The sequence below is a fragment of the Periplaneta americana genome, chromosome 10, assembly GCF_040183065.1.
Source record: "Periplaneta americana isolate PAMFEO1 chromosome 10, P.americana_PAMFEO1_priV1, whole genome shotgun sequence".
NCBI lineage: Eukaryota > Metazoa > Arthropoda > Insecta > Blattodea > Blattidae > Periplaneta > Periplaneta americana.
The window spans coordinates 143,605,590-143,631,174 of NC_091126.1; the positions used below are offsets into that span (position 1 = coordinate 143,605,590).

General features: G+C 36.7%; 1 protein-coding gene across 1 annotated transcript in view; it reads right to left on the reverse strand.

Annotated features, from left to right (window-relative positions):
• Positions 1-25,585, reverse strand: part of LOC138707744 (uncharacterized) — a 527,149-nt gene that overhangs the window by 286,656 nt on the left and 214,908 nt on the right. The window contains exon 4 of the mRNA XM_069837609.1: positions 24,721-24,837. Within this exon, the coding sequence (XP_069693710.1) occupies positions 24,721-24,837 (117 nt within the window). The remainder of the gene's footprint in view (positions 1-24,720; positions 24,838-25,585) is intronic.

Consider the following 25,585-nt stretch of genomic DNA (forward strand, 5'->3'; position numbering starts at 1 on the left):
TGCAGAATGTCACATCGGTTTGGCTACTGTTAATTCGATCATAAAACGATACAGGGAGACTGGATCCATCACACCCCAGAAAAAAGGAAACTGTGGCCGGAAAAGGAAGACTTCACCTGCAGATGATCGTTTAATTGTCAGGAAAAGTAAATTAAATCCTAGACTAACTGCTTTCAACTTAACCCGCGAGTTAATGGCTACCACTGGGGCGAATATTCACGTCACAACAGTGCGGCGTAGGCTTTTGGAAGCTGGACGAAGGGCTCGTAAGCCTATTAAGAAGAAACTGCTAACCCCTGTTATGTGCAAAAAACGCTTAATGTGGGCAAAATTACATCATCACTGGACAATAAATGACTGGAAGAATGTACTTTTCCCGATGAGTATCATTTCGAGGTCCACGGCCACCGTGTTTCTTACGTACGGAAAGGATCCGAAAAAGTAATAACAGCAGCTCATCTCCAACAAGCACCCAAATACCCCCCCTAAAGTAATGTTTTGGGGTTGTTTTACACATGAAGGGCCTGGAGCATTAATACCTATCAAGGGAATGATGACTTCTGACAAATATATTCACTTATTGGAAACCAGAATCGTACTCCAGCTGCAAAAATCATTTCCGGATGGTGTGTTTCAACAAGACCTGGCACCATGCCATACGTCTCGAAAAACTACAGCATTCTTCAACAAGAAGAATATTCATTTACTCCCCTGGCCAGGCAACTCACCCGACATCAACCCCATTGAGGACTTGTGGTCAATTTGCAAAAGAAGAATGCAAAAAAATGCATTGTTCTACAAAGGAGAAGATGATTTCTGCCCTCATTGGTGTATGGTTTCGCGATGAAAAAATGAAGAATATTTGTGAGAAATTAGTGGAATCCATGCCAAATCGTCTCAGAGCTGTTATTAGGAACAAGGGAGGCCACATAGATTACTGAGGTATGTCTTAGATCCTTTTTTTATCCCGTTTTAGTGTTTTTGCATAAGTAATTACGTTGTTCGAATTAATTTGCACGCTACTGTATTTGAAACGTTCATAATCGTTGTCAATTTTAGTTAGCTTGTAATTTGCCATCTACTAGTATTTAAATTTCATTTGTGCTGTAGATATTAAATTTAGCTAGCTTGTAATTTGCTATTTATTTTAGAAAATCATTTACACTACTGTCAACTTGGTTAGTTGTAATATATGATTTGCTATTTTTTATTTTACAAATTCATTTTTATTGCTGTCAATTTTAGTTAGCTTGCGATTTGCTACTTAATTGAAAAATGTATTTGTATTGTTATCGTTAATTTTAGTTAGCCTGTGATTTACTATCTATTTGAAACATTCATATACTGGCTGGAAGTGAAATAACCTTGCAGATTGAAGGGAACGAAAGAGTACACTTAAATAAATATAAAACCCATATTACGTTTTGTGATTAAATGCACGGTTAATTAGAAAATTAAGTTTGAAGTCTCAGCAGTCCGGCAACATCGCCACTAACACATTCTACTCGTGATACAGATGTAAGAGATCAACGAACTCGGTATGTCTCGGTAAGCGAGCTGCTCTCTGCTTCGACGTTGCCAGTTGCTAGCATAGTGCAGTGGCTTGAACTTAGAGGTTTTAAAAATTAAATTTACACGAAAACCATTGACGCTATTGAAATACGCCGGAGGGATAAATTATTCATTATTATATTTCCAATCGATGTGGACAAAAATCACGAACCTACTAGCAATAGTTACGGAATAAGACGTTGTTAAACATTTGAAAAAAAAACTTTTTTTTGTGGAAAAAAAAAGAACTTTCCACAAGTACCCTAGTGAAGTGTTTTGTGTGGAGTGTGGAATTATGTAAGGCAAAAATATGTACTTTACGACAATGTGAAAGGAAAACCTAGAAGCATTTTAAATGTGGATATGGAGAAGAATGGAATGTGTGAAATGTACAAACAAAATAAGAATGTGTATTAGAAAGAGAAGGTGAAGAAAGAATAATGTTGAAGCTGATCAGGATGAGAAAAGAAAATGTCTGTGTCATTGGCTAAGAAGAAACTGCTTCCTGAGGGATGCACTGGAAGGCACGGTGAACGGAAGAAAAGTTCACGGCAGAAGAATTGAGATGATAGACAACATTAAGATATGAGGATCATATGCGGAGACTAAGAGGAAGTCGGAAAATGGGGAATACTGGAGAATGCTGGATTTACAGGGAAAGACCTTCCCCTGGGAAAAAAACTATGAATGAATTATTACAACTGCTGCAAATTTTATTTCGTAATTGTTTAAATTACCCTCGTCAACTAATCGAACTCTGTACTCTAAGTCCAGTCCGCTGGGTTACATCATATCAAAATCGATTTCTATAAAACTTCAGCAGTAAAAAGTGCTTTATTGTCCCAACGGTAATCCTGAGTGAACATCTTCGCTTAATTAGTTCACCTCACAAATCAGTTCTAAAAAGTTTTCTTTTACTAAATTACAAAACGGGGACATCCAAACCAGGGCAATTTCCCTAAATCAACACACTCATTGTATTCCTCATCACTAGTCATCTTAACTTCAGGAAAGTTAGACGTCCGAAGAATTAGGAATTTCGCACAGCTACGGTACAGTACTGTATTAATATTAATAGGCCAACTTCTGTCTCTGTCGTTCTCATCGCAATCCATAACTACGGCGTCTGCGATGGCATTGGTCAATGAAAGAAGAGCGAAAGTCGGTATTGCTCGACCGAGGCCAGTGGAGCCGCGGGCGTAATGTGAACTATAGCGATGACGTTCTACAAACGCAGGAGCAGTACAAGTGGCGCTGCGGGCTGTAGGACTCCACTGGCCTTGGTCGAGTAATAATTCTTGAGTATCAACATATGTTTCCATAACTCCTACACCAGAAAATTTGGAAATATACGTCCTAACTGCTGTTCTTAGATTAGTCTAAGACGCATTTGACAGTGGCAAGATGCAGATTTGCCTCGTTGTTTCTTACCCGAGTATATAGACGACATTGAACTTTGGAGAAATAGTGAAAATATGACAAATTCTATTCGACAATGCCATGCACTACTCATTGAAAAATGCGCTCTCTTTCACTTTAAATGTGGGATGCACCAGCAATGTCGCAGTTATTTTCTTCTCGTTAAGGTAAGATCAGAGGTAAAATAAAAAAAAAATGTATTTTTGTGCTAAATAAATATTTGGACTTTTCTGCGTAATTTGGTATATGATTTAATAAAAAATTATAATAGTAAGCGCACTGAATTAGGTACTTTTCATGTGTCAAATTACTTTTCTTTCCATCTCGCACTGTTGCATAAAAATAAAAATATGTAATAAAATATTTGTTTAAAAGGTTGTAGTTAGTCTTGTTTTGTAGCTGAGTGTTTGTTTCATAAGATGGCGGTACTGTTTACGGTTATAATGGCTGACATTGTTATGCATTTTCAAAACAAACTTGGTGTTATATGCTTTTAAAAAAAAGGCATATAAGTTTTTCTAGACTTTATTTTGTCACTCACTTTCTCGGAAGTTAAAAAGTCAAAACATACATACCTCTTTCTCTGAAACTATAATAGGTAGAAGCATGAAATTTTTGCAGCTTATCTACAGTACTGTATTCAGGTCACTTTGATAAAAATAAATTGTGTTTTTTGTTATAAAAACAAAAATTTTTTTTCCATGTACACTTACTAAACAAGAGCGTAGCACCTTTAATATAATAAAAAATAAAGTGTAAAACTTTCATAGATATATTATAATCGTACCTATCTTTAAGAAGGGGGACAAAGTAACTTTGGAGGAATATCACTTTTGTTGACGTCGTACAAAATTTTGTCCAATACTCTTTTGAGAAGATTAACTCCACAGATAGATGAAATTATTGGGGATCATCAGTGTGGTTTTAGGCTTAATAGATCGACTATTGATCATATTTTTTGTATTCGACTGATAATGGAGAAAAAATGAGACTATAAGGGTACAGTGCATCAGTTTTTCATACATTTCAAAAAAGGAATATGTCCCGGTTAAGAGACAAGTTTTATATGATATTTTTATTGAATTTGGTATTCCCAAGAAACTAGTTCGATTAATTAAAATGTGTCTCAGTGAAACGTACAGCAGAGTTCGTATAGGTCAGTTTCTGTCAGGTGCGTTTCCAATTCGCTGTAGGCTAAAGCAAAGAGATGCACTATCACCTTTACTTTTTAACTTTGCCCTAGAGTATGCCATTAGGAAAGTGCAGGATAACAGAGAGGGTTTGGAGTTGAACGGGTTGCATCAGCTGCATGTCTATGCGGATGGTGTGATTATGTTAGGAAAAAATCCACAAACGATTAGGGAAAATATGGGAATTTTACTTGAAGCAAGTAAAGAGATGGGTTTGGAAGTAAATCCCGAAAAGACAAAGTATATGATTATGTCTCGTGACGAGAATATTGTACGAAATGGAAATATAAAAATTGGAAATTAATCCTTTGAAGATGTGGAAAAAAATTCAAATAACTGGGAGCAACAGTAACAAATATAAATGATATCCGGCAGGAAATTAAACACAGAATAAATATGGTAAATGCCTGTTATCATTCGGTTGAAAAGCTTTTATCATCCAGTCTGCTGTCAAAAAATCTGAGAGTTAGAATTTATGAAACAGTCATATATCCGGTTGTCCTTTATGGTTGTGAAACTTGGACTCTCACTTTGAGAGAGGAACATTGGTTAAGGGTATTTGAGAATAAGTTGCTTAGGAAGATATTTGGGGCTAAGAGGGATGAAGTTACAGGAGAATGGAGAAAGTGACACAACAAAGAACTGCACGCATTGCATTCTTCACTTGACATAATTAGGAACATTAAATCCAGACGTTTGAGATGAGCAGGGAATGTAGCACGTATGGGCGAATCCAGAAATGTATATAGAGTGTTAGTTGGGAGACCGGAGGGAAAAAGACCGTTGGGGAGGCCGAGACGTAGATGGGAAGATAATATTAGAAAGGATTTGAGGGAGGTGGGATATGATGGTAGAGATTGGATTAATCTTGCTCAGGATAGGGACCAATGGCGGGCTTGTGTGAGGGCGGCAATGAACATTCGGGTTCCTTAAAAGCCAGTAAGTAAGTAAGACATATTATAATACTTTTAATGATAAAGGTTTTTAAATATCTTTAATTTAACGTTGGTAATACAGAACCTCTGATCTCACCTTAAATCCAGGAATTAGAGGCACATTTGAGTGTAAGACGGTATAAAAAAAATAATAATTTCAGACGAATGGATTGCAAACATCCCTATTGATTTGGGCAGAGTTGTCCGGATTATTGAAATCCGGATTAACGCAAATGAAAGCAGCAATTTCGTGAAAAAACTGTTACAGTTTCTTAACATTATTATGCGCAATATCGATGCTGATGAAATTACAATTTATAAATCGTTATTTTCTTTGGTTTAAAAAAGTATTTTCTGCGGCTATTTCGCACATCCCATTTACTATAAGTTAACGTAGATGCCTCACATGCAAACATTTATTTTTTTTTCAATTCGTTTATTAAAATCGATCATGTAATTGAATTGTTGGTTAACGTCACTTAACTTCAATTTTGGCACTCGTATATCAGTACTTTCATATTCAGATGTAGCCTACTATCAGAGTAGCTTACACCAAAATCCAGTTAGTACGGACAATTGGGTTTGGTGTTGTCCAGATTGCCAAAGTCCGGGTTCACACAAAACAGGAAATTTCGTGACTAATAAAAAAATAATTACAACGTTGTAATAATAAAGTACAAAAACGGTGCCGGTAGAATCACATCGTAGTATTTTGGGTTTCAAACATTGTGTATGTTCTATGTAATTTCTTCGTACATCCCGGTGACTTATAAAATCACGCAGATGTCTCTGAGGTAGTATATGCAATCCCTTTTCGTATTTAGTGGTTCAATTCTATATAATTTTGGCAGTTTCCGTGTTAGTATTCACTTCTGATCATTGACCCAGACAAAGAGTGAAGAGAGAAGAACAGACAAATTAATAAAAATTTGGGACATAATGTGGGCTGCTCTTTATACAAATTAAGAGACAAAAGAAGTGAAGATACGAGGAAGGAAAAAAATATATTATTTTAATTCAGAGATAAAGTAAGGACATAAGGCATAAAGGAAACAATACACAATAAAAATGACAAGTACCAGAGTGCTGCATTGGAATTAAATCGCTCGCTTGAACTCGGTCGAATGTCGCACCCTCGAGTGAGATACGATCGGTCGTGATACGCTCGTAAAAAATAGAAGCACAGTACAAGGTCATCTCACCGACATGTCTTATCTTGTATGGAAGGCGACAGATAAGATACACATATGTTTTGCTCACACGGTAAAAATAAGGCTTTATTTTCTGCGTTTATGACAAACGTTTAATGGAACAGTCAATGGAACGTACCAAACCAGGAACATGAAGTTATAAATAAAATAGTATGAAAAACTTCGATATACAGTTATTATTGCTGATTAATAATTATTTAATATTTGATTTACCACATATATAATATGATAGGTCCATACATAGTGTTCCGCCTATATACTGCGACAATGTAGAAACGTTTTACAAAATATGATTGATATAGCAGTAGATTACTAACAATATTAGTACAGAGATAACGTCACAGAAAATATAATAAAACGAATAATCATGCTGCACAACTGTCACAGACGTAAAAATTGATACACTAATTATTAGAGAGTAGCAGTAGCAGTAGCACTAGCAGTAGCAGTAGAAAACTTGATACGGTTCTTGCATTATCGTGATTCTGTTCTCCGTTCATAATAATTACATTTACATCCAATAACATCTATCAGATGTGGCAAAAACAAAATCACTCCAATGTGGAAAAAAAAACATTTACCTACAACATTTATATTACATTTTAAAGGAAGTTTTGTAGTTGTACTATGGAGAGGTTAGTTAAACACTGGAAAGTTTTGAAATGATAAACATCTATGATGTTACTACACAGTTCATCACTGTAACAAGAACGAATGTCTAACGCTCGGCTTATACCGTTCGAGGATTTATCGCTCGTGACAATTTTACCCATCATGCATGTGCGCTACCTATCGGATTATGCTATGAACTACTTGGCGCTCGAGCGAAAACGTCCGATGCAGACCTCTGACAAGTACATAATCCTAAAGTGCTAGTTAGTTGCAAACTTGGATGAAATTAAAATCCAAGCAGGTCAAGAACAAATATCTGAACAATTCCAAAATACTCTTACATTACGAGACCGGAAAAAGCCTGAAGGCTTGCGCTAATGATGATAATGATGTTGATGATTGTGGTGTTGATGACGCTGCCTTAAAAACAGAGGAACCACCTCCTAACTACGGGAACAACGTCTTTTTTCAAAGCCATATATTTTTAAATACTAAATATGTTGTCAATACATGGCAAGAATCGCATCTTGCAAGACAAGTGAGAAGAACGACTCCTCCGGCACAAGACCTAAGTTGCCTGTGCGGCGTCCCAAGCCTTCATAATGAGCCTAGCAAGACCAGGAATAAGTTTCATCTTACTTCTATAGAAGGATGAACTTTTACGCCATAATAACACTTCCGTTACTCATATTTCTTGTATACCAAACACATTGAGAGTCGGGACACGACCCGAACCGAATCAGCTCCCGGCACTACAGAACACCTACTGCAAGTTTAAATACTCAATTAGCATTAGGGCCTTTAAGTTAATTTAGCTGGCCCGCCCCTCGGATTTAAGAAAGTGGCGAACATATTAATACCGACAGCATTGCAGCAGGCTGTGAATTGCGTTAGCTTGCAAGTTCACAACGTGAATGCCGTGCCTAAACAAGTGAACTTTAACTTCGCAAGAATTATCTTGGAGGCTACATCGAGTGTGCAAGACAAAGATTTTCATGCACAGCGAGGAAGATAGAAAGGAGTGAACGATAAAGAGAAAGATAACATCAAAGCGAAATGACTAACTTATGTGTAAAGGAAAGGGAAGAAAGAAGAACAAAGGAAGGGAAAGGAAGGATGGCAGTGGGAAAGAAGTCAAAAGAGGAAGTAAAGATGTGGGAAAGAAGTCAAAGAAGGAAGGAAAGAAAAAAGCTAAATCTTTACAGAAATGGAAAGAATGGGAAAAGAAATAAAGAAAGAAAAGAACAACATAAAGAAATATAAATTAAAAATTTAAACCACTTGAAAATTCACAGGTGCATAGCTTTAAAATTCTGCAAAACTTAACGTAGAACAAACTTAACGTAGAGCTACGTGTGAGTGCGATCGACTGTCGACAGGTGTATAGCTTTACAATGCTGCATAACTTAACGTAAAACTACGTGCGAGTGCGATCGATTGTCGACAGGTGTATAGCTTTACCATGCTGCATAACTTAACGTAAAACTACGTGTGAGTGCGATCGATTGTCGACAGGTGTATAGCTTTACCATGCTGCATAACTTAACGTAAAACTACGTGTGAGTGAGAACGATTGTCGACGGGTGTATAGCTTTACTATGCTGCATAACTTAACATAGAACTACGTGTGAGTGCGATCGACTGTCGACAGGTGTATAGCTTTACCATGCTGCATAACTTAACGTAAAACTACGTGTGAGTGCGATCGATTGTCGACAGGTGTATAGCTTTACCATGCTGCATAACTTAACGTAAAACTACGTGTGAGTGCGATCGATTGTCGACAGGTGTATAGCTTTACCATGCTGCATAACTTAACGTAAAACTACGTGTGAGTGAGAACGATTGTCGACGGGTGTATAGCTTTACTATGCTGCATAACCTAACATAGAACTACGTGTGAGTGTGATCGACTGTCGACAGGTGTATAGCTTTACCATGCTGCATAACTTAACGTAAAAATTCGTGTGAGTGCGAACGATTGTCGACAAGTGTATAGCTTTATCATGCTACGTGTGAGTGAGAACGATTGTCGATGGGTGTATAGCATTACCATGTTGCATAACTTAACACAGAAATACGTGTGAGTGCGATCGATTGTCAACAGTTGTATATAGCTTTACTATACTGCATAAATTAACGTAGAACTACGAGTGAGTGGGATCGACTGTCGATAGTCGTATAGCTTCACTATGCTGCACAACTTAACGTAGAACTACGTGAGAGTGCGATCGACTGTCCACAGGTGTATAGCTTCACTATGCCGCATAACTTAACGCAGAACTACGTGTGAGTGCGATCGACTGTCGACAGGTGTATAGCTTTACTATGCCGCTTAACTTAACGTAGAACTACGAGTGAGTGAGATCGACTGTTTACAGGTGTATAGCTTTACTATGCTGCATAACTTAACGTAGAATTACGTGTGAGTGCTATCGATTGTCGACAGATGTATACTTTTACCATATTGCATAAGGTAACGTAGAGTGAGAACTACGTGTGAGTGCGATCGATTGTCGACAGATGTATAGCTTTACTATGCTGCATAACTTAACGTAGAATTACGTGTGAGTGCTATCGATTGTCGACAGATGTATACTTTTACCATGTTGCATAACGTAACGTAGAGTGAGAACTACGTGTGAGTGCGTTCGACTGTCGACAGGTGTATAGCTTTACTATGCTGCATAACTTAACGTAGAATTACGTGTGAGTGCTATCGATTGTCGACAGATGTATACTTTTACCATGTTGCATAACGTAACGTAGAGTGAGAACTACGTGTGAGTGCGATCGACTATTGACAGGTGTATAGCTTTACTATGCTGCATTACTTAACGTAGAATTACGTGTAAGTGCTCTCGATTGTCGACAGATGTATACTTTACCATGTTGCATAACGTAAAGTAGAATGAGAACTACGTGTGTGTGCTATCGATTGTCGACAGATGTATACTTTTATCATGTTGCATAACGTAAGATGGAGTGACAACTACGAGTGAGTGCGATCGACTGTCGACAGGTGTATAGCTTTACCATGCTGCATAACTTAACGTAAAAATTCGTGTGAGTGCGAACGATTGTTGACAAGTGTATAGCTTTACCATGCTGCATAACTTAACGTAAAACTACGTGTGAGTGCGAACGATTGTCGACAGGTGTATAGCTTTACCATGCTGCATAACTTAACGTAAAACTACGTGTGAGTGCGATCGATTGTCGACAGGTGTATAGCTTTACCATGCTGCATAACTTAACGTAAAACTACGTGTGAGTGAGAACGATTGTCGACGGGTGTATAGCTTTACCATGCTGCATAACTTAACACAGAACTACGTGTGAGTGCGATCGATTTTCAACAGTTGTATATAGCTTTACTATACTGCATAAATTAACGTAGAACTACGAGTGAGTGGGATCGACTGTCGATAGTCGTATAGCTTCACTATGCTGCACAACTTAACGTAGAACTACGTGTGAGTGCGATCGACTGTCCACAGGTATACAGCTTCACTAGGCCGCATAACTTAACGCAGAACTACGTGTGAGTGCTATCGATTGTCGACAGATGTATACTTTTACCATGTTGAATAACGTAACGTAGAGTGAGAACTACGTGTGAGTGCGATCGACTGTTGACAGGTGTATAGCTTTACTATGCTGCATAACTTAACGTAGAATTACGTGTAAGTGCTATCGATTGTAGACAGATGTATACTTTACCATGTTGCATAACGTAAGGTAGAGTCAGAACTACGTGTGTGTGCTATCGATTGTCGACAGATGTATACTTTTATCATGTTGCATAACGTAAGGTGGAGTGAGAACTACGAGTGAGTGCGGTCTACTGTCGACTGGTGTATAGCTTTACTATGCTGCATAACTTAACGTAGAATTACGTGTAAGTGCTATGGATTGTCGACAGATGTATACTTTTACCTTGTTGCATAACGTAACGTAGAGTGAGAACTACGTGTGAGTGCGATCGACTGTTGACAGGTGTATAGCTTTACTATGCTGCATAACTTAACGTAGAATTACGTGTAAGTGCTATCGATTGTCGACAGATCTATACTTTACCATGTTGCATAACGTAACGTAGAATGAGAACTACGTGTAAGTGCAATCGACTGTCGACAGATGTATAGCTTTGCTATGCTGAATAACTTAACGTAGAATTACGTGTGAGTGCTATCGATTTTAGACAGATGTATACTTTTACCATGTTGCATAACGTAACGTAACGTGAGAACTACGGGTGAATGCGATCGACTGTCGACAGGTGCATAGCTTTACTATGCTGCATAACTTAACGTAGAACGTAGAATTAATTAATTAACCAATCAGTGAATCACTGAATCAGCCAATGAATCAATCAGTGAATCCAAGGATGAATGAATCACTGAGTCGATGAATGGATGGATGAATGTATGAATCGATGGATGATTGATTGATTGTAGTGACCGAAAAAGAATTATTAATTAAATAGTAAGCCTACACGATCATAAACGCGTCCTTGCAAGGACCCTTGGAACGCGTACATGAATCAATGCGTTCTGCCTTTGCAGTCCACCCACAAAGAGTGAGAAACAACTCGAATATTCGTTAAACCGTAGCTGAGACACTCCGAGAGACGGAAAAGCTTTGCATACTGACTACAGCGCCAGGTGTTCAATAGCAATATATATTTTCTCTTTTTCGTAACCAGTTGTGCACGACTCTATGCTCTACTACCATATGCATTCTCGATCAGACAGCCTATTCCGTTTTACAACAAAATAATAATTACATGTCATTCGTATAAAAAAAATTATGCCCGGTTTCTGGTACACCTCAATTAACTCTCAGTTACTTAACTGCTCTTATAAATTTAATTGCACTGATAACTTTCATGAGTTTCCGGAAAGTTAAATGTAGATTTATCAGTGATTGTAACTAAGAGTTGAGGTAACTTCAAGTTCAGTATCTATTGTCGTCCATAGATGTCTCCACTAATATTTTGTTAGTGATTTTTTTAGTTATTTATAGTTACTTTTGTTTACAGACGTTTTCAGCAGTAATATGGCTGATAGGTACACAGTGAGATCTGTACTAGTAGGTGCAAGGCTTTTTAATTAAAGAATCATGTGATAAACGATATTGAACATGTACGCTTCCACCTCAATCTAATATGTTTAAAAAAGCAATAATTGTTGGTATTTGACGTGATCATCGAGGTAAATTATATTAGTGAAGAGGGCTAGATGTAACTTCTGCTTCAAAACTGCAACCATATTCAGCTGCGGTGGCTATGGCAGCTATACTGATAAACATGTCAAAATATTTTACATTCGTCCATATGAATGCTTTCATGTATTCAAATTGACTTTTCAGAGTCCGAAATACCATTTGCGGCATTGTTAGAACACCCAAGAATACAATATTCCTCGACTGACGACACAGAATCTTAAGATGATGACGAAAATTAAACTTGAGAGGTGCTATTCATAAATATTTCGCTAGCCCGCGCTACGAGCGTGCTAAACTAGCCCCGGCTATCGACTGATTACTTGAACGGGATTCACATCATATCACTGTATTACTATCTTTGTATCATCTCCGTCACGGATATTCTATTATTATTATTATTATTATTATTATTATTATTATTATTATTATCATTACTATTATTATTATTATTATTATTATTATTGTTACTATTATTTCTAACATCAACATTATTGATCTCTTTAAAATTTATGTAGACTGTACCCGAGCACGAGCATATGCTCATTTCGGGTATATATTCATATGTATCATTTCAATTGTAAATTGTGAATAAATTTGAATTTGAATTTGAAGTTGAATATCGCTAACACTGGTTTATGAATACGAAAAACGTTAGTTCGCTGATCATCCACCGAAAGCCCGCGCTAAGAATGTGTATGAATATGGCCCGAGATGTTCAAAATTATGTTTACAAACACACATTATTATCCTAATATGACATAGAAAGTAAAACATTTACCGTAAGTTACGTAAATACAACGCCAAATTTTTAAAACTATACAGATAATATAGTAAATCAATTTCTTGTAGTATATATTATTATTTAATATCGGTTATTATAGTTTACAAAAGACTAATGCAGTAGCGTCGCATGTCGGTATTTGTTCGAATCAATACTAACATGTGGAGTAACGGTCAGCGCTTCTGGTTGCGAAACCAGGTGGCCTGGGTTTGAATCCCAGTCGGGGCAAGTTACCTGGTTGAGGTTTTTTCCAGGGTTTTCCCTCAACCCAATACGAGCAAATGCTGGATAACTTTCGGTGCTGGACCCCGGACTCATTTCACCGGCATTATCACCTTCATTTCATTCAGACGCTAAATAACCTAGATGTTGATACAGCGTCGTAAAATAACCCAATAACTCAATACTAACAGCCAGGTAACTACAGGCCGAAGCATAGTTACCAGTTGAAGCACAGATAACTGTAAACATGACGATATCTGCTGTTTCGGAAACTCATTTTAAAAATATATAAGCACGTTAAATCACAGATAACTCTGTACGTTCAGGTAACTGACTTTTCAGAAACTGGACATTAACTTAACGCACTGAGTATAGGAAATAAATATAGATGAATCGTTTGGTGCTGGCGCGTGGGTCGATCGCCGGTGTGATGGTTCACCCCTTGGATTGGCATGCGGCGAGCACTTAGCCTTCAATTGACCCCATCTGAGGGAACGCTCTCCTGCCCAGCACTTAGCGGATCCATTCTGCCACCCGTAAGATACTGGGCCTTGCGAAGTCGCGGACCATTGCCCAGCTAAAGTCCTCACACTCAAATCCCTATCAGAAACGCTTGCACAAGCTATCGGGTTAGCATTATCAATAACCGTAACAAAGTCATCATTGTAAAGAAATGTTAAAGATAGGGTTGGGACGTCGATACCAGGATGGAGTGCCCTCACTTCTCTTGAGCTTGATACTCATCGTGTTCTATGCATCTTCAATAACGAAAAAAGCAATAAGAGCTATACGAAACTGCGGTCTTTCGTGATGATCGAGTTGTAATTAAAAATCTCTGATTTGGACCGATAATTAAGGATCAGTTTCCCAAATTACAATGGAGAAATAGAAAAATCATCAATAACACGAATAAAGTTCTCCTTGAAAGGCCATTCATGACTAATTAAATTGTCACATATTACAATGTCACTAGACTCAGGAAGACGAGATAAATAATATTTTTGCGTAAATATTGGATGTAATATACACTTTCTGCAAGAAAGGTGAGTCGATTTCGAAATTTCTAATCAGAATAAATGGACACTAGACATGAACAAAACTAACTGCCGCTCTCGCTCGCTGTGTTTGTTCCACTTGGCTTTCGAGTATCGTCTCGTAACTCTCGTGCGCTTCGAGGAAAGATCGAATAATTCGGGGTTTGCAGTGAAAGACCTATCTTTGGGCAGAACACTATGAATAACAATAAAAATAACAATAATAATAATAATAATAATAATAGCCACCGGCGTAGCTCAGTCGGCTAAGGATCTTGCCTGCCGATCGGGAGTTGCGCTTGGTCTTGGGTTCGATTTCCGCATGGACTTATTACCTGGTTGGATTTTTCCGAAGTTTTCCCCAAACCGTAAGACGAATTTCAGGTAATTTATGGAATCCTTGGCCTCATCTATCCAAATATCATCTCGCTATCACCAATCCCATCGATGCTAAATAACCTAGTAGCTGATACAGCGTCGTTAAATAACCAAGTAAAATAAAAAATACATACATACATACATACATACATACATACATAGAGTGAACCGTAAGTAATGTCATTAATTTCAGGAGGTTGCTCTTTGAGGTATTTCAAACACAAAGATCTAACACAATTTTATCCTTTTTGCTTCCTTTTCGAGATAGAAATTGTTTTAAATTAAACATTTCATAGCGTGTTTTGGGAAAGCCATTGATTTGATTCCCAATATGCTCAGTTAATTTAAGAGAGCAGTGTATTATGATAATAAATGATTGAAATAATTTTAGTTTTTTCCTTTAAACGTGAAGAAATTTTTATGTCAACAAATGTAACATTTCAAAATTCCTTTGCAGAACGGAAAGTTACATTTGTTCGGATTAAAATTCTGCAAATTTAGAGGACAAAACTAGAATTCTTTAAGTAACGTATTACCATAATACATTGCTCTTTTAAATTGACTGAACAATTTGGGAATTAAATGAATGGTTTTCCCAGAACACGCTATGAAATATTTAATATAAAACAATTTTTGTGTCGAAAAGGAAGTAAAAACGAACAAAATTTTATTCATCTTCTTTGTTTGAAATATCTAAAAGAATAATCCCCTGAATTTAATGTCCCTACGTATGGTTCATCCTGTATTTAGCTCCAGGAACTGTCTCTCTTGTACACCGAAACAATTGGGAACTCAGCTTCAATTCCACAGTAACTTACTACTAAATGCTCAGAATCACCATTCTTGCACTAAAAGATCGGCATATTTTTGACGTATGAAACAAGTAAAACATTAATTTTTACCAAAAATTGGAACAACCCCTTATTGCAGGGAGCACTTCAGTCACTTACTTTCTACTGTTCTCCAACCAGGAGATCAACTGTGAAAGGAATGTGCTTGCTATTGCGTCATCTATTGGAGCGAAGTAGATAGATAATATTACCGTTATAACGTCAGTTTAAAAACCATGCGCTCTCCTGCATATGTTATTTCCTGTATGGAGAGATTAAAAGACCAGGGGTGCTATTCATAGACATTTCGCAGCACGCGCTACGAGCGTACTAAGCTAGCCCCGGCTATCCACTGGTTACTTGTACAGAATTCAAATCATATCCTATCGCTAACACTGGTTTATGAATACGAAAAACGTTGATCATCCACCGGAAGCCCGCTCTAAAAATGTGTATGAATAATGCCCCAGGAGATTAACAGTGATCTAATTTTGTAACTAGGGTAGTATCAATATGTCTGTATCAATGCTATTATTTGTGCTGTGAGAGCTAGCCAATAGAGATAAGAGTACCCACGTGTGTGACCTTATGACATCTTATGGCATCAACATTCATTCAAAGCATTACCCCGCTTCGTCTCAGTCCCCAAAGACTTTGTCGTGGTTGGAGTACAGTATCAATGTCCTAGAATAGATGGTTTCTGCTTCCATCCGCATGCAGTGAACAACTCCACGTCATGGTCCGAACACACGAGGACACTTTTCCTCGACGTCAGCGGTGCAACGCATTCGAGCCACATTCCCAAGCTGTACACTGCACTTCGGAACATTCTAAAGAGTCCCGGCCACTCCACTCACTTCGCTGGCGAAGCGGAACGGCTCCAGTTTTGATGCCGGGATTTCCATTTACACATCACGTGCCGATGCAATCCACCTACACCTCATACATCATAGCAACAGCGAGCCTCCTTCCAGGCACGCCTGAAAGACTCAACGCGACAGCACACTCAGACTTCTTACACAGTATCAGTGAATATTAAGAAACATTTAGGAGCAATTTGTATTTTATCCCTGTTCGTTAAATTCTTGGATGTTGTGATGCTGACTGAAATCAATATGAGCACGGATGGGCAACTCGTGCTCTCAAAGTGTCAACACAACCTCAGTGCAGGTAGAACGGACTCTGTACTAGCTGTAGTGCAGTCATGTCAACTGACGCCCATATGGGCAAGCGCGCGCTTTAGAGCTCAGAAGAGCCTGAGCGCTTTACAACGGAAAGGAAAGAGACAGACGAGTGACGTAGTATATGCCGCTTGGTCGAGCTATGTACAGGGATGGCCAGCACTGATTCAGTGGATAAATGGAAGAGAACTTATTAAAACTGTAACCATGTTAATTTTTAGATTTGTCTGAGAAGTAGGCTATAAGTGCATTATAAGAATTTAAGTTTTAATTTTAATGCTCATTTTTTACGAGTTTCCTTTTTATTCAAAAGCAGTATTTTTTCACCTTTTTAGAGAAAGGTAAAATTTTCAGATACTGTATGTTTTATTCAGTAGCCTTACAGGTACTGAAACAATATTTTCGTAAATCTAATATATCGTAAATATGTATTACTGAAGATACGTATTGAAAATTTTGAAAATTTTCGCATGTAAAATGTTTGTAAGAAAATGAATTAACAAAGGAACTACTATTACATCATAAACAAAGATAATATGTGTCCATGTGTTGTAAAGACTTCAGTTCTATAGCTTCAGCAAACTTCGAGAAAATAATTTAATATTCTGATGTTAGGAAGTTGCGCATTAATATTACCTTAAAAGCATAATGTGATAGGAGTTTTGTTATGTAATATTAGTTACAGTTGAAACATATACCTAGGCTGTCCGTTACTCAGGAGAAGACGAGGGGCAAGAATGTGACCTTCTTGACTATCGCTGCTGATTATTATAAACATCGCTCAGATAAGCATCCCAGTAGCCAGGTTATTACTCGTGCAGGAAACATGAGTAACAATGCGTATGGAAATTAACACTAAGTTGAACAGAAGGAGACCTAATATTTCCGCTTACTACATTACAAATATTGACGTGTTGTCACACGTTATCTGTTCACATCCCTTCCTCTTCAGTCCGCTCTAGTCTTCTCCTGAGTCACCGACAGTAACTTTGTTTTGTACTGTAATACTGTTTTGATTAGTTTATTAATTACTTGTATAAGGCTAAAGATACCATCAATATGAATTCTAACTTACCATGCCATACTTAAATCTCTTTCTTTGGGATATCACTTTCTTTATGAATGATGTTTCATTCACTTAATATAGTATAGTTTTACTACTATGAAATTTATGTGAATATTCCTTCTCAACTCTTTTTAAATGCAATATTAAGAAACTGGTGTTAGTACTTTGTTTTACAGACAATATAGATAATATCAAACCGCAAATAGCCATATAAAATAACGACATAAAATTTCAAGTTCTGTTTGAAGTTTGTACACCACTGTTTTCTTAATCCAACAGGCTCCTTTTTCGTATACATAATCCTCGCTCCTTCCATATCTAGCGCTTGATGCCCGGCACGATGCCAAAGTCAGATAAATGCGCTTGCTTTGACATCACTGCTGTAGTGTCTGTATGCGGTTCTTGCAAGGTGCAAGTTCGCTCGCGTCTGCAGTAAGTGGCGGCTCGTTTTAAGTAGAAAACAATATAATCCCCAGATCATTTCCCTTTGGTGATGAGTCGAAGAGAAATATATTTTTTTATTAAGAAGGGAGGTAAAGATTGTATTATGTTCTATTACACTTTCTTACGCATGACATTTTATGTTACAAATAAACACAGTGAAGGTTTTAGTAAAGAAATACTATCTAGAACAGCTAAAGGTAAACTATCTTGAAGAGTGATAAGAAAATCTTCTTATCCAATATAAGACCCTACTTCAAGACTTACAGCAGAATTCACTGGTAAGTTTGGAGAAACAGTGACAATTAACAAGGAATCAAGTTATTACTGAAATCCTTTTGGCTTACAGCCGATAGAATATCCTGAAAATTTGTAGCTTGAATTGATAAATATACAGAACAGCACGCCACTCAGATTCCAGCGAAATCAGGAACCTAACTGTTCGCAATGCTGCCTAAGTCAGGATTTACAATTATACTCTTTGCTTCCATATATACTGTATGTGCTTGAGGCAGAGTTTAATACAAGAAAGAAGTGTAAAAGCTCTCAATGTACAGAAAGAGCTCAGAAATAAGTCTACAGTATTTCATTTGCCGTGACATGCAAAAATTACTTACTTGAATTTGCGATTGTTTGCGAATACAGACGAGAAAAGAGGAATACTCTTTAATGTATAATGACTTGTAAATTCTCGCGTTCTACGTTTAAAATAAGATATAATAAGAATATTAACAAATAGTGTAATAATAAATAAGTGCTGCAGCCATATTTCTTCTATCTTGAAAATGTATTCAGTTTGTGTTTCCAGTACTAAACTAATTTACAAAGCTAGGAAATAATATAATTTTGTTATGTGGGTTTAGGTACGTCTGTCTAAAATTACTATAATTATTGTACTATGCGTCATTCTGAATTTCAAATCATGGAGTAGATATGAGACCACCTGCATGAGCCGCCAGAGCACACCGTGGTAGTGAACTGCTTTTGCAGCGAAACTACAAACAATTTGTAACTGCTGCGGCTGGCTCCGTCTTCTTTCTCTCTTTCAAGGTTCTTTAGCACTTTGGGAGGACGAGTTGCCCATCCATGAGTATGAGAGAACCACGTAGATATTTGCCAGTTGTGAAGAAATATCGAATGATGTATATGTGAGCCTTATTTATTATGTTATAACGTTGCTGTTATATAGTACAGGGTGGTTATAATTAAACTGACGGTGTTCAGCGTGGCACAGCAGGGACGCTAATGATCGTAGGAGTATGAAAATTCGTAGATATGCTAATTAACCATGCGCTCGCGAACTATGCCAAAAATAATTAGTTCCAAGTCTCGTCACCAGGTGTAAACATGGCGCTGTAAGCAGTCAAAACGTGCAATTGTCTGTAACTCTGACGTCAGTATGTTCTTCCGGTTGCATTGCATTGTGTCAATTCCCTGTTGCTTGGTGGCGCGTGTTGAATCCGTTAGTGAAGTGAATGTTCATTGAAAATTTAGAAGATTGAAATTTTCCTTGTGGAATGCAATGGGTGTTGAGAAGAGAGACCGTGCACTGCTAGTGAAGTTGTTTTACCAGAATGACAGCAATAGCAACGCTGCATCGCGGGAATATCGCCGACAGAAACAGTTGAGAAGAGGTCCCATGTCAATTAATGGACTGAAGAAAATTACACGAGGTTTCGCACTCCTACGATCATTAGGGTCCGTGCTGTGCCACGCTGAACATCGTCAATTTAATAATAACCACCCTGTACTAGTCTAAATTCAGGTTACTTCTGAACACAGAGCAAACCTTATTAAAATACTAGCCGTACCCGTGCGCTCCGCTGCACCTGTTAGAAATAAATATAAAGTAATTACATAATTAAAGTAGGACATTTGATCCAGGGATCAAAGGATAGAAGGATAAATCGTTTATTATGTTACTTAATTTAAATTGTATTAAAAAAATTAAAATGCGATCATTTTGATCCAGAGACCACTCATTTGGTCATAAAAATTATTTTAGGAAATACAGGAACGAATGTACAGAATAGCCTATCCAGATTTCTGTGCATAAGAAACTATTTTAACCTTACCTGTCCTCGATTCACTCAGAAGTTACTGTAATTATAGCATTATGTCCATCTAGAGAAACTACACTTTCCAATAGTGAATTAATAATTAATTACACAGATAGGTTAATTTAGCTTCCGATATTACTTCATACAAACACAGAAACATTCGCTGTAGGCTATGTTTCATAGCTTTCGATTGTTGTTGTCCAAGGCCCCTTATAGACGAAGTCATTTGTTTTTTATGACATTACATCGCCTTAGATGGCGTTGTTACTGTAATTTTGAAACTCATTTATCTCATTAAATATCAGTTCTATCAAAATTTTGCATGGAATAAAACGTATCGGAAATTAATTTTAAAAAAACTTTTGTCATGTAATATTTTTCATGAGAATTAATAATAAGGGAGATATTTCGATTTATTTAATTCAAGCCCCCTTATAACCCCCCCCTTTTAAATAAAATATTTTGAATGCCATATAGCCTAAATTCTAAGCTACAACGAACTTAATTTATATTCCAATTTTAATATAAATCGGTTCAGCCATTATCGCGTGAAAAGGTAACAAACACCCATCCAGACAGACAGACAAACAGACAAACAAAAATTTCAAAAAAGCGATTTTCGGTTTCAGGGCGGTTAATTATATATGTTAGGACCAATTATTTTTGGAAAATCGAAAATTACCAGAAAAATTTCGGCTACAGATGTATTATTAGTATAGATTTATATAATACAGGGTGTAAGCGATGTGAACTGGCAAAAAAGTACTTATGTTAGAGCATAAATAACTTAAGAAAAAAGTCAAATATTCAGGATGTAAGGGTATAAGTGCCATTATTTTAACTGACGATTATTCATGTCATAGGGAATAAAAAATGTCCTCACATTATTTTTCTAATTGCAATAGTTAATTAATTATTAAAGTTTTACAATATTAGGCTTTCCCAAAAATCCTATGAAATATTTCATATAAAATAATTTTTAACTCGAAAAGGATGCAAAAACGAGCAAAATTGTATAAAATAATCATATGCACGAAATTAGATGTATAGGTAGTCACTATAGAGTTCAGTATTGATGTATATCAGCTATTCTTCGCCGCTCAGAGCTCTGGATGCCGATGTTCTTAAAAGAGAGCACGATTGCCCTAAGAGATGACGTCACAGAACACTGATTCTGCCGATAGAGAATCTGACAACGCCATGAGATAATTTAAAACACTAAATAATTCCACTATGGATGCAGCAATTAAGGCCCATTCACAATGAAACTTAAACATAACCATAACATAAACACAGAAGTTTGCGCCCAGGCTACCAAATGGGATCATTCACAATGATTCACATAAGCATTGACATAAACATTACCGTAAGACGTTAACATGAAAGTTTGCAAACTCCAATCTTTTATGTTTATGCTTACGTGATTTGCAAACAGAACACAATCGTGGAGCGCTGAAGTATACGTCAGAATATGAGGAAATGGCGTCGTCGTTATGTTTCCATGGTTACCAAGTATGTTTGCGGTTATGTTTATGTTCCCATCGTGAATGATCTTGATTTTACAGTAACGTTTATATTCTTAAGTTAACGCTTACGTTATGTTTAATTTTCATTGTGAATGAGCCTTAAGTGTTAGGAGAAGGCTCATTCATAATGAAAATTAAACATAACCGTAACATAAACACAGAAGTTTGCGCCCAGGCTACCAAATGGGATCATTTAAATGATTCACATAAGCATTGACATAAACTTTACCGTAAGACGTTAACATGAAAGTTTGCAAACTCCAAACTTTCATGCTTATGCTTACGCGATTTGCAAACAGTACACAATCGTGGAGCGCTGAAGTATACGACAGAATGAGGAAATGGCGTCGTTGTTATGTTTCCATGGTTACCAAGTATGTTTGCGGTTATGTTTATGTTCCCATCGTGAATGCTCTTGATTTTACCGTAACGTTTACATTTTTAAGTTAACGCTTACGTTATGTTTAATTTTCATTGTGAATGAGCCTTTAGTCTTCGTTCCGGAATTTTATTGAAGATTTGAAGAGGCCTAATCCATGACAAAAAAGACATTTCAATAGAAGAAACCACTGAACACGATGTTAATGCTGTGACGTTTTTCAAGAAGCCAAGAAAATTAATGAAATTTCCGAAAATGGAATATGCCTTGTGAAAATAAGTAACCACAATTATTGAAAATAGATCATGACTTCTGGGAATTAAAATGCATTGTTTTTCAAGATTATGAATTTCATATAGTTAAAGTAGTTTTGAATCCAAGGTCGCCATCAATACGCTTCTAGGGCGCTTAAATAACTGAAGTGAAACTATTCGTTTAAAAGTCATGTTGAGTTCAGATAAGTTTGTGAAATAATATCATATAAATTAGTTCTTTTATTTTTCAGTCAATCACTTATCATATTAAGATGGCAGAAGTGGATTCTGTTACATTAAAATACAATGTTAAAATACGTCACGAATATTTTCGACTTACTTTCAAGTCATCTTCAGGTGATAGTTTTCTAACAAACAAATATTTGAACTAGGTGAAAATATTATTTAAACACATTTATAAAACATTAGTAAATAGTGTGACCATGCATACTTTACATAAAATGGTTGAATGACGTACATGGTCTTAAAATTAAACTGACATACAGATAGAGAACCTTCCAATGAACACAATTATAATACAATATATTGAGGTGCATGCAGTGTGCATTACATGTGTGCGTTACATGTAACGCCAAGATGAGAAGGCCACATCATCTGAAAACCTCCACTGTACATCTTTCATATAATGCCTCTCACCACGGCAAATAGACCGAGATTTTCTTTTACATCCACTTCATACAGTCTTCCAATACATTGAACGTCATAAAGAACAAGCCTAGTCTTCAGTTTTTTCATATACAGGGACATCATTTTATTTTTACTAACATTTTTAATATTAACCTGACTATACCTTTGGATCAACGCCGTTTGCTACCTCCTTCCACGACTGGAGTTCCATGATACTGGCGTAATATACAAACAAATCACTTTACTAGGTATAGGAGGGAAGAAAAGTAGTTCATCCATTTACGTAAACTAGAAAATATCGCGATTTTGAGTTTGATAATTTTCATTAGGTTTTTGTTTAATCAAAATACAGTACAGTATTAACAATGAGTGTTTTTACTCACGAACTGAGCTATTCATTCGGACGTATTCATTATGCAGTGTATATTATACTGTCTACAGCGCATTAGCGTACAATATAGAGAATGAAGTTAAATTGAAAAATAATCATAATATGGATATTTAAACACATTTTTAAAAATGGTAGACGTTCATTTCGATACAGGCTTCAGTTCTAATGTGCATATTATCGCACTATAGACTATTGTACCTAATCCCAATTATCAGTTTCGTCCTTCGTACTAGTAACTCATGTTGAAATAATTCTCTACCTACTATATAAAAGATTACCTTACGTACTGTAAATTCATTCTTCACTTCTGCCCGATCCGAAAAGATAAAATTACTCAGATATACTTTCTACTGTCCGTGCAAGTGGTTATGTCGTAGGGTCGTAGAAAGGGAGGAAATCACGTGACAGTTAATTACTTAACGAGGCCCTTTTATTTAAGTTATTTTAAACAGTTGTATAATATTACGTAGACGTCCAGTTCCTAACAGAAATTAATGTTCTCAGAAAAGAGCTAAGTCAGCCCAACCACTAGCTGGCGAATAAAAGCTTGTGGGGGAAACCGGGATACGACGTAGGCAAATGGACGACAGTGCATGTGCGAAAATGATTCAATATTGAAAGCTCTTTCGTCACTGGAAAAAGCGAACATATTTTTGGAACGTACTGTTTACTATGACCGTAAGGCTACTATGTCTGTATATGCGGTCTTGGATCTGTATGGAGGATGGTTGAACTTCGCTGGTTGAAGGGGTGGGAGTGAAGTACATTCAAAAACTCAGGTACAATAAAAATTGAAGTAAAAATAAAATGATGTCCCTGTATAATAATTTTAAACGATTTTAATTTCATAATTCAGGCACACTGCATGCGCCTCAATATATTGTATTATAATTATGTTCATTGGAAGGTTCTCTATCTGTATGTCAATTTAATTTTAAGACCATGTACGCCATTCAACCATTTTATGTAAACATGCATGGTCAGACTATTTACTAGTGTTTTATAAATGTGTTTAAATAATATTTTCACCTAGTTCAAATATTTGTTTGTTAGAAAACTATCACCTGAAGATGACTTGAAAGTAAGTCGAAAATATTCGTGACGTATTTTAACATTGTATTTTAATGTAACAGAATCCATTTCTGCCATCTTAACATGATAAGTGATTGACTGAAAAATAAAAAACTAATTTATATGATATTAAAACTATTCGGCCAATATTGCCAATTTCTCAAGAGCAAAAGAGTAAGATTTAAACCCGTATGATTTGATGCATGCATAATTTGGGAGGGGATTGGCGTAAATGAAATGGATGATAAAATCTTTTATAAAGGAACTCACGCCTGGTAAACTACAGGTATCTAAACATGTCAAAGACTTACCGATACGCAGGCTCTCAATGTCCACGCCGAGGCTGCCTCTTTGCACAAGCGATAATCCAACATGTGGAAACGCTGGCATGAATCTTCCATCAAACAAAACCTTCACGGCCCCGCACGCTGCAAGCAAACCAATTCATTTAATCACCGAGCAACTCTTTATCTGGCAAGAACCTATAAAGAAAGCGACATTCAAATTCATTATGACTTTATGGCAAATCAAAAGAAGTTTAAAAAATCTCCTGTCCTAATTTAATTGCTAACTTGATACGATCTTAACGACTTAACGTTCTCATAATTATTGAAGGAAGAATGATGTATGCATCCGGGATCCGAGTTCAAATTATTCTCGAGAATGCTACATGTTTTTTTTTTGTGGAGAAGTGGTTATTGCGCAAAATATTACATACTATATTCTAAACGTTAGCGAATTGTAAATTAGGCAGTACAGCAACTGGACAGCTTCAAATACTTGAGGTGTGCCATAAGTAGTAACATGAGCTGCTGCCAAAGAGTCAGAATGAGAATAACAATGGCAAAGGAAGCTTTTAATAGAAAAAGGAGCATCTTCTGCGGACCTCTGGAGAAAGAACTAATGAAGAGACTAATGAAGTGCTTTGTACAGAGTGTGGCATTGTAAGGGGCAGAAATATGGACATTACGATGAAGTAAAGAGAAGCGAAAAGAAGCATTTGAAATGTAGATATGGAGAAGAATGGAGCGTGTAAATTGAACAGACAGAATAAGAAACGAAGCTGTGTTGGAAAGAGTGGGTAAAGAAAGAATGATGCTGGAATTTACCAGGAAGAGGAAAAGGAATTGGTTGGGTCACTGGATGAGAAGAAACTGCCTACTGAAGGATGTACTG